General features: G+C 36.4%; 1 protein-coding gene across 1 annotated transcript in view; it reads left to right on the forward strand.

The window, feature by feature from the left end:
- Window positions 1-14,595, forward strand: part of CSTF3 (cleavage stimulation factor subunit 3) — a 75,559-nt gene that overhangs the window by 48,389 nt on the left and 12,575 nt on the right. The window contains exons 4-13 of the mRNA XM_028153690.2: window positions 5,752-5,784; window positions 6,101-6,198; window positions 7,186-7,252; window positions 7,337-7,371; window positions 7,456-7,582; window positions 9,407-9,484; window positions 10,240-10,402; window positions 13,069-13,178; window positions 13,774-13,890; window positions 14,155-14,229. Coding sequence (XP_028009491.1) covers window positions 5,752-5,784; window positions 6,101-6,198; window positions 7,186-7,252; window positions 7,337-7,371; window positions 7,456-7,582; window positions 9,407-9,484; window positions 10,240-10,402; window positions 13,069-13,178; window positions 13,774-13,890; window positions 14,155-14,229 — 903 coding nt within the window. The remainder of the gene's footprint in view (window positions 1-5,751; window positions 5,785-6,100; window positions 6,199-7,185; window positions 7,253-7,336; window positions 7,372-7,455; window positions 7,583-9,406; window positions 9,485-10,239; window positions 10,403-13,068; window positions 13,179-13,773; window positions 13,891-14,154; window positions 14,230-14,595) is intronic.

The following is a 14,595-nucleotide window of genomic DNA, read 5'->3' on the forward strand; positions in this document are numbered from 1 at the left end:
GGTCATTCTGCCGTTTGGTGGATTTGCATATCAGGCTTTTATTATATAGAATGTTCCTTTACCCAGGTAAAGGGCACATATCTAAACTGTTAAAAATGGATGTTACCATAGTTATCAATAGTTTATTAGATATTTCTTTTGATAAGGTTTACATTTTGCAAGGTTAAATAATCTGCTGTGATTATTAGTTTCAGTAAATGCCTAGAGGGTAGTTTTAGTTCCAAAAGATAATTAATGTTAAATTATGCTTGAGAAATAATCATAGAAGGTAACAAAGGACTAGAATTAAGTGTTTAAAAGTATCAGGAATAGGGACCATTTGAGATCTTGCTTCCTGCCATATGCAATCAGTTTGACTCAAACTTATAAAAAAATTTTTTAATGTATCAAGAATAGATCCATGTTTATTCAGTGTTACACTTGTTCTACTCTTCCCCCAATAGCCACTATAATTTAATAAAATTCAGAGCCTGCTTTTGCTAATCTAATTATCTTCCTTTTTTATAAAATAAAAATAGGAAGTTGACAATTTGACATTTTTTATTCCTTTCCCTCCATAGCATCTTTTCATGTCTTGGTAAAATTAAAATGACTCAGCAAAAAAATAAAATTTCAAGTGTATGATAAATTTTTTTCTCTATTTTTCCCCCCATCGCCATTTATCCCTTTATACCACCTTAACCCATCTCCTACCCCTGGCAATCACCACACTGTTGTTCAGATCCATGAGTTCTTTCTCTGATTTTTCTTTTTTTGCTCAATTCCTCCACCACCTCCCTATCAAAATCCCCCTATTAGAGCTGTTTGCCTATTCTCTGAGTCTGTCTCTGTTTTGCTTGGTAGTTTAGTTCATAAAATTTTACATATGAGTAAAAAAAATTCTACATATGAATGAAATAATATGGTACTTGTCTTTCTCTGACTGGCTTATTTTACTGAGCATAATGATCTCCAGGTCCATTTATGCTGTTGCAAAGGGTTAAATTTTCTTCCTTTTTACAGCCGAGTAGTATTCCATTGTGTAAATGTACTATACCTGTTTTATCTACTCATTTACTGGTGGACACTTGGGTTGCTTCCAAATCTTGGCTATTGTAAATAATGCTGCAGGGAACATAGGGATGTATATATTCTTTCAAATTAGTGTTCCGGGTTTCTTCAGATAAATTCCCAGAAGTGGAATTGCTGGGTCATAAGGCAGTTCTGTTTTTAATTATTTTTAAAATATATTTTTATTGATTTCAGAGAGGAAGGGAGAAGGCGAGATAGAGATAGAGATAGAAACATCAATGATGAGAATCATCAGTTGGCTACCTTGCATGCCACCCACTGGGGACCAAGCCCGCAACCCTGGGCATGTGCCCTTGACCAGAATCGAACCTGGGACCCTTCAGTCCCCAGGCCGACGCTCTATCCACTGAGCCAAACCAGCCAGGGCTGTTTTTAATTTTTTGTGGCAACTTCGTACTACTTTCAACAGTGGCTGCACCAATTTGCATTCCCACCAACAGTGCACAAGGGTTCCCTTCACATCCTTGCCAACACTTGTTTGTTGACTTATTGATGATAGCCATTCTGACAGGTGTGAGGTGATATTTCTCTGATGATTAGTGACATTGAGTATCATTTTTTAAAATATATTTTTATTGATTTCTGAGAGGAAGGGAGAGGGAGAGAGACATAGAAACATCAATGATGAGAGAGAATCATTGATCTGCTGCCTCCTGCATGCCCTCCTACCCCCACTGGGGAGCGAGCCCGCAACCAGGGCATGTGCCCTTGACTGGAATCGAACCTGGGACCCTTCAGTCTGCAGGCCCATGCTCTGTCCACTGAGCCAAACCAGCAAGGGTACATTGAGCATCTTTTCATGTCTGTTGGCCATCTGTACTAGTATGTCCTCTTTGGAAAAGTGTCTATTCAGGTCTTTTGCCCATTTTTTCATTGTTTTTTTGTTTGTTTGTTTTTCTTTTTGTTTTTTGGTGTTGAGTTTTATAAGTTCTTTATACATTTTGGATATTAACCCCTTAGAAGATGTATTGGTGAACATGCTCTCGCATTCCATGAGTTGTCTTTTCATTTTGTTGATGTTTTCCTTTGCTGTGCAAAAACTTTTTAATTTCATGACAAATTTTTATGACTAGCAGTAGATATATCAGAATGTGAGTATTAAAAATTATCCTCAATTTTTTCTTGTAAGAATTTTTTAAATTACAAAAATAATATAACTACATTATAGAAATTTTGAAAAAACAATTATTCCATCACACTTAACACATAAATTGGTCATATGTTGGTATATTTCCAACCATTTAAAAAAATCTCTGCACTTGTGATTCATGTTACAAAACAGAATTCTACACTTTTAACAACTCAGATGGGTTGCACATTGAAATTTGAGAACTGAAAACAAAAATAAATTTTAAGGACCTGTCATTTGTAATTATATAGCATTACTTTTATTATTTAGATATAAGCAAGTTTTAGTATGCTTTTAAAGCTATGTGTATGTATTTTTTTTTATTTTTTATTTTTTAAATATATTTTTATTGATTTCAGAGAGGAAGGGAGAGGAAGAGAGAGATAGAAACATCAATGATGAGAGAGAATCATTGATTGGCTGCATCCTGCACGCCCCCTATTGGGGATCGAGCCCGCAACCCTGGGCATGTGCCCTTGACTGGAATCGAACCTGGGACCCTTTGGTCCACAGGCCAATGCTCTATCCACTGAGCCAAACCAGGTAGGGCTATGTGTATGTATTTAAATGGAGGCATTTTTGATTGGTTAATGATAGACTTGAGAATCTGATGTCAAGACAAACTTCAAAGCAGTATCAAGAATTTTTTAAAATTTAAATCAAGCTTTGGTTTTCAAGTAGCACCCTGTAAGCATGTTTATATATATTATACATATAGAGACGTAATTTTTACTGAAATGCATGAATGAAATCATATACATGATGTAAAGCCTCTTTTTTCTCTTCTCTATTCCTCCACTGATAGAACTCTGCCCATCAACTACATTAACAACTTTGTGTGTGTTTCTTATTTTCTCCATGCCTATAAAATCATATACAAACATACATGTATACAAATAAGATTATTTATTATTATTTTTAATCCTCACCCAAGGATATGTTCCACTAATTTTAGAGAGCAAGGGAGAGATGAACATGGATATGAGAGAGAAACGCTGATCAATTGCCTCTTGCACATGTCCAACCAGGGATGGAGCCTGTAACCTGGGTATGTACCCTGACCAGAAATGGAACCCGTGACCCTTCGGTGCATGGGACGAAGCTCCAACCAACTGAGCCACGCTGGCCAGTGCAAGATTTATTTTTTGAGCATTGTTTTACAAAAATGGAATATATTATACACATTTTAATCTTTTTTTTATTCAATAAAATCTTGTGAAAATTCCCTCAAACTACCTGTTAACAGTCCTAGTTCATGATGGTATATAATATGAATGCACCATGATTGATGAAACTATTTATATGAATGCACCACAATTGATGAAACTATTTTTCTATTGATGAACATTAACTTTGTTAACTGTTTTTGTTTTTCCCATTTTGTAAGTTTGCATGTGTTGCCATATTATCTTTAACCATTTTCATTTTCTCTTCTGGAAATCACCTATTCATATTCTTTGCCAATTTTCCCAGTAGTTTGGTTTCCCTAACCCCGTGGTCAGCAAACTGCGGCTCGCAAGCCACATGCGGCTCTTTGGCCCCTTGAATGTGGCTCTTCCACAAAATACCACGGCCTGGGCGAGTCTATTTTGAAGAAGTGGCGTTAGAAGAAGTTTAAGTTTAAAAAATATGGCTCTCAAAAGAAATCTCAATCGTTGTACTGTAGATATTTGGCTCTGCTGACTAATGAGTTTGCCGACCACTGCTAACCTATTGTAAGAACTGTATATAATCTGTCATTGCCTTTGGAAGCTGGTGACTTAACTCATCTTACTTCACTGCCATTCTCAGCCTATTTACCTCTACTGAGCATGGCAGCTGGATTCAAGGAAACCTCGGGTTTTATGGCTGTCTCAAAGAAGAGGGCTGGTGGAGAGCCTAGGGCAGTGATGGGCAACCTTTTGAGCTTGGTGTGTCAAACTTCGCCAAAAAACTGAGCATAACTCGGGTAGTGTGTCACTTTGAGGAAAAAACATTGTTTCGCAAATGTTTCATCCTCAGGAGCAGCAAATGTTTTATCCTCGGCGTGTCATCAGAAATGGCTACGCGTGTCAGTGCTGACACGTGTGTCATAGGTTCGCCATCACTGGCCTAGGGCAAGGTATTAGTAACTAACCCATAGAAACACTTGGAAGTCCTCGACTGCCTTTCTACCCCAGAGGAATGTGGACATCAGGCGGGCTGAGCCCTCCCTACTCTTGAGCAAAGACTTCTTTCTGGATCTTTGTCAGAGGACTATCAACAGCCTATTTCCTGTCTACACCTGCTACATAGCTGTCATATTAGGGAAGGGATCAGTCTATCCTAAGGCTGCCAACACAGCGTCAGGGAATAAACAGAAAAAATAATTGCAGTTAATGATGCAGCAACTGTCAGGATAGGCCCCAACAAAAGAGAGCTGCTGAATGGGAGAGAGAACAACTTGAACAAAATAATATGAACACAATGAAATTGAAAGGTCAGCATTAAAATCTGGAGCCAAAAATCATTGCTTTTGAATCAACTACAGAACAGGTCAAATGGAGGAGGATAGGGACATGGAGACAAATTAGTGGCCTGGAGAATCTAACAGAACAAATATTTTTAAACCTAGATCAAAGAAAGGGTAAAAATAATTGATTTTGAAGATAGAATAAGGAGGCATAATGTGTATAATAGGAGTTCTAAAGGAAAAAGGAACAGAAGGAAGAGAGACAATTTTAAAAAGAAGAAAATTCTCAAGCTGAAAAAGAGACTGTAGAGTTCTCACCTGCAATATCTTAAGCCAGAAAACTGGGAAAATTGATATATACTGCTGAGGGAGAAGGACCACAAGCCAAGATTTCTCTAACCAATCCAATCATTCACTTAGAGTAAAACAAAGACATGCTGATAAATCATAACTGAGCAACTAATCCTACCTACCATCTGATGAAAATACTTGGAAAAGAAAAGGAAATCTAATTATATTTAACCTTGGCCTTGGCACATGCCATTCCTCCTGATTGGAATAACTCCTCCCTTTATTTACCAGTATAACGCATCATTCTTAACATCTTAACTTTTTAGGAAGTCTTTTGCAACTCCCCAAGTCTGAATCTTGTGCTCCTCCTAAATGCACCTAGCACCCTGTACTTCCCTCATTTTGGCATTTATTTCCATAAATTGTAAGCTCTGTCAGAACATGGGCAGACTGTGCAGGTTGTGTTCACTGGTGGCCCCAGGGCTTGGAATATAGTAGTTTGCCTGAGTGCCTAAAATTTTGTCAAAATTAGCAACAACAAAAAATTCTGTTCTACTCTGCTTTGTATTCATCTTGTTGACTATTTTACAAAATTTCAACATGAATAAGTACAAGAAAATATTCATATAGGATGAATTTGTATAAGGCATATATTTATAATGCATATATCCATAATTGGGTTCAAACTTCTATTATTTATTTTAGAAAGGCAGAATTAACAGGAAAGTATAGAGATGAATTTGCAAGATTAGTTTTTTTTAATGAGAGGTAGTGTTTTAATACTTTAAGAAGAATGATGTTAATTCAATGTTTTTCTGTTTCTCTTCAGATTAAAGCTAAAAATTATGACAAGGTTGAAAAGGTGAGTTCTATTAAAGATACTTTGACTTTTATGCTGAAGCTTAACTGAGGACTTACCATATAAGGAAAATAAAGTAAAATGTTAACAATTATTAAATCTAGGTAGTGATTATATAGTTCATTGTACTTATTCAGCACTTCTGTATGTTTGAAAATGTTTATAATAAAAACTAAGAACTAGGAAGGAGTTATTTGCCATTTGTTTGTAAGAAGATATATTTGTGAAAGGAGCTAAGTTTGTTTTTTAATGTTCTGTTTTACCCACGTACCTGTGAAATTTACCCATGGAGTCTGATAATATTTTCTTGTATTTATAGTTATTTCAGAGATGCCTTATGAAGGTTTTGCACATTGATTTATGGAAGTGTTATCTTTCATATGTCCGAGAAACCAAGGGCAAACTACCAAGTTACAAGTAAGTTAAATCAGGGTCTTAAGAATGCAAGTGATCCCCAGGCACACAGTCAGTCCCACAGTAACTCACCTTCTCTTAACTCCAGAGAAAGAGACAGGCTTGTTGTCAAAGTTAATAAAGAGCATTTTATTACTTGTCATGGCACCGCTCTTGGTAGGTTGTGATGCAGTGTGTTACTTAAGTATTGCAAGGCCTATTTGACAGTTCTGTTGTGTAATTTCCCTGCTCTGACTCTCGCCCACCCATCTAACTACACTGATTCTAAGTAATGGACCTTCCCAAATGTTAAAACACACCTCTAAGTTTTATCTATAACTAGAATTCTATCTTCTTTTCCTCATTATCCGTAATGTCTTATATTGAAGTGGAAGTTCTTTTACTCTAAATTTTACTTAAGAGTTAATAGATCTTCATATGTAACTTACCTGCTTACACCAGATATTTCCACATTTTACTCTGGTTTACATATAAGATTAAGCAATTTAAAGGATAGAAAAATAAATAAAACCTGGGCCTGATCATTGATAAGCTCACAAGCAGAAGGTAAAAGAAACAAATGACATTGGCAAGCTAACCAAAAGAAGTACTTTGTGTACTTGCAAGGATGCCTTTACATTTTCGTTTATACATACAAAAGGTTCAAATGCTTTTCTGATACTGTGATCAGAAGTTATGATTGTGTTTTAGTTATAGATACATTTTTAAATATAAATATATATATATATTTTATTGATTTCAGAGAAGAAGAGAGAGGGATAGAAACATCAATGATGAGAGAGAATCATCAATTGGCTGCCTCCTGCATGCCCCACACTGGGGATTGAGCTCTCAACCTGGGCATGTGCTATGGACCAGAATTGAACCTAGAATCTTTCAGTCCACAGGCCCATGCTCTATCCACTGAGCAAAACCGGCTAGGATTAAAAATCATTTTTAAAATAAATAAATACAATTTAAAAAAACACACGTCTTTCACATTTATTTCAGAGAAAAAATGGCTCAAGCATATGATTTTGCACTGGATAAAATTGGGATGGAAATTATGTCTTATCAGGTAGAGTTAAAATATTTTTAATATATACACCTTATAAATTTGAAAATATCAAGAAAGTTACTAACATTTTATTTTATTTCTTAGATTTGGGTGGATTACATCAATTTCTTAAAAGGCGTGTAAGTATTTTTATTGATTTTTTTTCAGTGTGCACAGTTGATTTAGGTATAATATGATTGATGGCATTTCTTATCCAATACCAGGGAAGCTGTTGGATCTTATGCAGAAAATCAGAGAATAACAGCTGTCCGAAGGGTTTATCAACGAGGTTGTGTTAATCCAATGATCAACATTGAACAACTCTGGAGAGACTATAACAAGTATGAAGAGGTAAATTAGGCCAGAGTAATTATAATAACCACACCATTTTAATTTTAATGCGTTGTGGGTTTGTGGATTCTAGCCTTTCTGATATTAGGTACCTGCATATCAGTGCTGTGCATGTCTGTTTTTATGTTGATTGTAATGAAAGAACCACTTCTGATGTTTTTGCAAGGTTTTGAGAAACTCATTATTATTTTTTTAGAGATACTCTGGAAAAATCAAAATTCTAACAAAACCCATTTTTATTCATTGTTAAACTATACCCACACATTGATCCCTTATGAAATGGTACCTTTTTAGAATTGTTTTTCCAATAGTAGTGATCAGTTGCAATGCACCTCTTTTACCTAGTTATAGATACGATTGTTGGCTTGCATTTGTGAAATGTGGAGCTGCAATCCAAGATTTTTGGCTCATTGGCATATGCTTTAATCATCTGAGCTAATAAGTAAACGTACGTGCCAAATAAGCTTCATTGTTAAAAGAAAGTTCCTCATATGTCCACTATGATTTGGAAGAACTATGCAGAGTATTAAAATCGTTCCCCCGTAGGTATGAGCAGTAGCTCTCTAACTTTTTTGGGGGGGATTTTTAAAAATATTGAAGACTACAAAGAATTTTTCATTTTAATATGGGTTTTATATATCATATTTTGCATATTAACATTAAAACAGAAATTTTAAGATACTTTTTAATCATTTAAATTTACAACAGAAAACTCCTTACATTTTAACATAAATAGTATTGTAACAAACTATAATTTCCAAAACAAGAAAAAATTTAGTGAGAAGATTGGCATTGTTTTGTATTTTTGCAAATTTCTTTAATAGCGAGCTTAATAGCTAGATTATATTTGCTTCTAAATTCAATCTTTTATAATATTAAATGTCACATAGTCTCTGAAAAACTCCATTGTATATTTGTAAGAGAGGCAAATGATGTCTTAGTATTACATGAAAACTAGAGGCCCAATGCACGAAGTTCATGCAAGGGGCTCGGCCCTCACAGCCCCAGCTTTGTCCGAAAGGTTGTCCAGCTGTCCGGGCTAATTAGCATATTACACTTTTATTATTATAGATTGTTTTGATCTTATGGACCTCACTGAAAGGGTCTTGGAAATCAGTTTCTTGGTCTACTCTCTGAGATCTGCTGGACATGAATGATAATGTTTATGTCTACTTCTACCACTGCATTTCTTTTTTTCCCTTTTTTCCCCTGCAGTTATTTTGCAAGTTATGCAGACTTAGAAAAGTGCTTTTCAGGATTAACCCACAGCTATTCTCCCAAATGAATCTGTACATCATTATTATTTTTTTAAATTAATATATGTTTTTATTGATTTCAGAGAGGAAGGAAGAGGGAGAGAGAGATAGAAGCATCCATGATGAGAGAGAATCATTGATCGGCTGCCTCCCACAAGTCCTCCACTGGGGATAGAGCCCACAACCCAGGCACGTGCCCTTGACCGGAATCGAACCTGGGACCCTTCATTTTGCAGGCCGACGCTCCATCCACTGAGCCAAACCGGATAGGGCTCATCATTCTTTATTATTCAAATTTTATATGAAATAGAATTTGTATCCTTTCCAAATCATTCCCTAACTTTAGAAATTCCTGATCTATGGAAATTTATTGCCAGTTCATATCAGACTTCAGCACATCTTCCTTGATCTCTGAAGTATATAATGTGATTGAACCTTTATTTTATTAACAAGAAAAAGTATTTTAAAATAAAAAATTTAAAGTAATTTAGTACATGAATAAATTTAACTATATTGTACTAATATGAAAGTATAGTTAATTTAAAACATATGTTTTCTTTTTCCTTAGGGTATCAATATTCATTTAGCTAAAAAAATGATTGAAGATCGGAGTAGAGATTACATGAATGCTAGGCGTGTAGCAAAGGTATGAAATTTTGTCAGGCCACTTATTTTAATGATTGTTATGAGTATGTTGTTTACACAAGAGCTTTTCCTGTCTGGTATTATTCTTAATATTTTCAATCATTAGAAATCTTAATGACAATTAAAATAGTTCTTTATTGTTGAAAGTCTCCTTTTCCCCCCATTGACCTCTTCTAGTGCGCCGCTGCTAATGAAATACCTCTTTACAGACATGTTAAAGGGCAAAAGAGAATAAATTGAGTTTGGAAGAAAAATTTTAAATATAGAAACTGGTCATAGAGACAAGGTTCCAACTATAATTGATGAAGTTCTTATCCTTCCCTCCTATTTGCTCATGCATATCTGAACACTGCATTACTGTTGTCTAATAACAGCTCTCAGAGACAGACTCTTGTCTTGTAAGCATAGCTTTTCACTAATTGACACCGTGAGAAGTTAGGGAAAATAGTCTAGTGATACAAATTTAAAAAGACACAGTTTCTCAAAAGATGGCAGTAATGATGCCACCAGGTCATCAGTCATGTTCTGTCCTGGAGAGAACATGGACAGGGGTGTTCTTTTCACCCAGTCCTGATAACCTGTTCTTGGGTAGGTAACTTGCTATAATCTTTCTCCCTGATTTTAAATATTTAGATTATATTAAAGTGGTATTGGGAAGAAATTGGCATTTTAGCAAATTATTCCAAACTGATCAACATTTTGTATATCTGAGTTGTTCCTATGCTTACCAAAGAATGCTAAATGCTTGTTATCTAGGAATATGAGACAGTAATGAAAGGTTTGGACCGCAATGCTCCCTCAGTGCCTCCTCAGAATACTCCTCAAGAAGCTCAGCAGGTAGATATGTGGAAGAAATACATACAATGGGAAAAGAGCAACCCTCTTCGTACAGAAGATCAGACCCTTATAACAAAAAGAGGTAATAAGATTAACCCTCCTGGGATTCCAGTTACATGCATGTTACGCCACTTGATATTATCTCATAGGATACTGAGGTTGTTTTGTTTCTTTTTTAAATTTTTTTATTTCAGAGAGGAAGGGAGAGGAAGAGATAGATAGAGACATCAATGATGAGAGGGAATCATTGATTGGCTGTCTCCTGCACATTGGATCAAGCCTGCTCCCAGGCATGTGCCCTTGACCGGAATTGAACCTGGGACCCTTTGGTCCGCAGGCCAACGCTCTATCCACTGAGCCAAACCGGCTAGGGCCTCAGGTTGTTTTTTAACCTGTCTTTTTTTCTCTTATGTTCTTCAGATTTAGTAATTTGTATAGATCTATCTCCATGTTCACTGACCTTTGTTTTATCATATCCAGTCTACGGTTAAGCCCATCTAGTGAATTCTTCATTTCAGATATTTTACTTTTCAGTTTTATAGATTTCCATTCTATAAATTTTTGTATTTTTTATAGTTGCAGTTCCATATGCATTACCATCTTTTTCTTTAAATCATTAAACATATTTATAACCATAGTTATAAAATCCTCGTATGCTAATTCAACATCTGGACTATCATGGGATTGGTTTCCTTTTCTCTTGACTGTGGGTCACACTTCCTTTTGGACATTGTACAGATGTCCAAGTGAAACACTGTAAAGCTGGATGTGGTTATCTTCCTATGAAGCGTGTTGAGTTTAGCATGGAGTTAAGTTACTGGCAGATCACCTGGACTTTGTAGTGACTTGGTTTCACACTAAGATGGGTCTGTTTTACGTTTGCCCTTAATCTCAGGGTAAATCTCTTAGTCTTGTGACATAGGGAACATAGTCTTTTTTAATAATTTTTTTTTAATTGATTTCAGAGAGAAAGGAAGAGGGAGGGAGAGAGGGAAGGAAACATTAATGATGAGAGAGAATCATTGATGGATGTCTCCTGCACACCTCCTATTGGGGATCAAGCCTGCAACCTGGGCATGTGTCTTTGATCAGAATCAAACCTGGGACCCTTCAGTCCACAGGCCCACGAGCCAAACCGGCTAGGGCAAGGGACGTAATGGAAAGTAAAGGTGTTTACCCAGTCCGTAAAACTTGATGGGACTCAATTCCAAACTTGGTCTCCAATACAGTGGACAGCTTCAGCGATATCTATTCAGCTCTTTCAACCTTCCAGCTTTGCTTTCTACTTATTACATTTTATAATTGCTTTCTTAGTGAACTGGTATTTTTTCCTGTGCATGTATATTTGGGTACCAGCTAAAGATTTGAGGGCATGTATGCCCAGATTTTCAGGCTTTACCTTCTATAGTTCTCTTTTGGGGAATTTCCCCCTTAATTTTCAGCTGATCTCATAGCTCAGAATTCCATCTTACTTATCTCAAGCCAGTAAGTCTTCAGCATTTGACTTGAGTTCTAGCTATCCCAGAACTATACACACAGGGGTATGCCCTTGAGGGGAAAAGCCATATTAAATATCGATCTCCCCAGTGTGGCTCTGATTTTTTAAGGGCTCAGACTTATCTGGTTTCTGTTCTTTTGGTCATTCTCTCTTAAATAGTTGCTTTTGTATTTTTCAGTTTATGAATTTCATTTTCGGGAGAGTTAATCTGATCCAAACTCCTCTGCCACTGCCAGAACTAGAATTTGGAACTTTAAACATTTCCTCAGTCTTGCCTTGCTTTCCCACCTATAGGCCTTTGCAAATGCTGGTCTTTGTTTTTGTTTTTGTTTTATATTTTTATTGATTTTTTACAGAGAGGAAGAGAGAGGGATAGAGAGTCAGAAACATTGATCAGCTGCCTCTTGCACATCCCCCACTGGAGATGTGCCTGCAACCAAGGTACATGCCCTTGACCGGAATCGAACCTGGGACCTTTCAGTCCACAGGCCGACGCTCTATCCATTGAGCCAAACCGGTTTCGGCATGGTCTTTGTTTCGTTTTAGTTTTTTGCCTACACCATTTTTGTATCTACTCCTGACATTCCTGCACTCCACTTATTCTCTCCTCTGACCAGCTTATATCCCTTCTTCAGGTTTCGCTTTAGATGTCAGTTCCTTAGTGAAGCCTTTCTTGAGTCCCTAAACTATGTTAAGTCCTGCTGCTGTAAGTTTCAAGAGTGCCCTGTACTTCCCTAATCACAATACTTTTTACACTTTGAGTATAGGAAGTCTTAGATTCACTGGTGTATTCATGGTGTTTTTTATATTCCTAGCATATGGTTGGTGTTCAATAAGTATTAACTTTATAAATGATGGATGGGGCGTGGGAGGATGATGGTACCAGAAATCACTAAAGCTTTTTATTTCCAATTACCATACATTATTGGAGTACATTGCCTTAGCTCAGTGGTCGGCAAACTGCGGCTCGCGAGCCACATGCGGCTCTTTGGTCCCTTGAGGGTGGCTCTTCCACAAAATGCCACGGCCTGGGCGAGTCTATTTTGAAGAAGTGGCGTTAGAAGAAGTTTAAGTTTAAAAAATTTGGCTCTCAAAAGAAATTTCAATCGTTGTACTGTAGATATTTGGCTCTGTTGACTAATGAGTTTGTCGACCACTGCCTTAGCCTAGTAATTTAATTGTGATGCTTGTATTGATAGATTCGTAAATAATATTTATTTTAATTGAATGTTGTGACTGTCTTTCCTTAGTTATGTTTGCTTATGAACAGTGTCTGCTTGTGCTGGGCCATCACCCTGACATTTGGTATGAAGCTGCCCAGTATCTTGAGCAGTCAAGTAAACTGCTAGCAGAGAAGGGGGTGAGTATTCCTTTTGGTCCCTTTTTGTCTTTCCATGGTTTTGGCATAGTAATAATTTGATAATTATAGCACTGAGCCCTGGCCAGTGCCGCTCAGTGATTAGAACGTCAGCTTACACACTGGAGGGTCTTGGGTTCGATTCTGGTCAAGGGCACATATCTGGGTTGCAGGTTCGATCCCTGGCCTTGGTCAGAGAGTGTGCAGGAGGCAACTGGCAACCAATTGATGTTTCGCTCTCTCCCCCTTCTGCTCTCTCTAAAAGTCAATGGAAAAAATATCCTTGGGAGAGGATTAACAAAATTTTGGCAATAAAGAATAAGTGTTGAAAACTTTAATTTTAATGTCAATATGAATCTTAATGACACTCTTACATAATTAGACTTCCTTAGTCAGAATTAAAATATAGTAGCTATTTTTCAAGGTATTACAGTGGTGAATCATTTAGAGTATTTTATGATTCTTCTGTTAAAATAATGGAATGAGTCTTTGAAATATTTTTCCAAAAATGCGTATGTGTCCATATGTGTGTATGTATTTTATTCTCTTTCAGCTATATTAACATTTTTATAGTGAGCTTTTCTTTTTTTTCTCTTAGGATATGAATAATGCCAAACTATTTAGTGATGAAGCTGCTAATATATATGAAAGAGCCATAAGCACTTTATTAAAGAAGAATATGCTTCTGTATTTTGCATATGCAGATTATGAAGAGGTGAGTAAAAAAATATTTAGAACTTTCTTAAAATTGGACTTTTTACTGCAGGTCTGAATTTTTTTTTCTGGCTGCTTCTTTGCCTAGAATATTGCTTTTGGTAGACAAAGATGATACACAATGAACATTTATTAGTCCTCAGCTCATTACATATTTATGCTCAAAGCAGGTGCCATTGTGGGGTGCAGCCTCTGGATTCCTCAGAGCTCTAATCGTGCTTGTTTAGAGTATATATTCATATCCACTTCTTCTCTACCACCTTAGAGTCGCATGAAGTACGAGAAAGTTCACAGTATATATAACAGACTTTTGGCAATTGAGGATATTGACCCCACCTTGGTGAGTACATTACAAATCTCTTTCCTACCTTTGCAATCTGCTTTAACATAAAAAATTTATGTATATACAACAAAATTCACTGTTTTTATTGTTTAGTTCTATGACTCTTGACCAATAACATTGAATCATGGGACCATCATGATGATGAATCATGGGAATCATCATCCAGTGACATTTGTTCATCACAATTAAATATAAAATACTCAGTTGCTCCCAAACATTCTCTCATGTGACCCCATTGTAGTCAACCCTTCTTTTTTCCCAACCTCTGGCAGTTACTGATCTGTTCTCTACTCAGTCTTCTTTTTTTTTAATGTAGCAATATGGCATAGCTACTGTGGCACTTTCTCTAACACCTTCATTGTG

Source organism: Eptesicus fuscus, chromosome 13 (assembly GCF_027574615.1).
Source record: "Eptesicus fuscus isolate TK198812 chromosome 13, DD_ASM_mEF_20220401, whole genome shotgun sequence".
Lineage (NCBI taxonomy): Eukaryota > Metazoa > Chordata > Mammalia > Chiroptera > Vespertilionidae > Eptesicus > Eptesicus fuscus.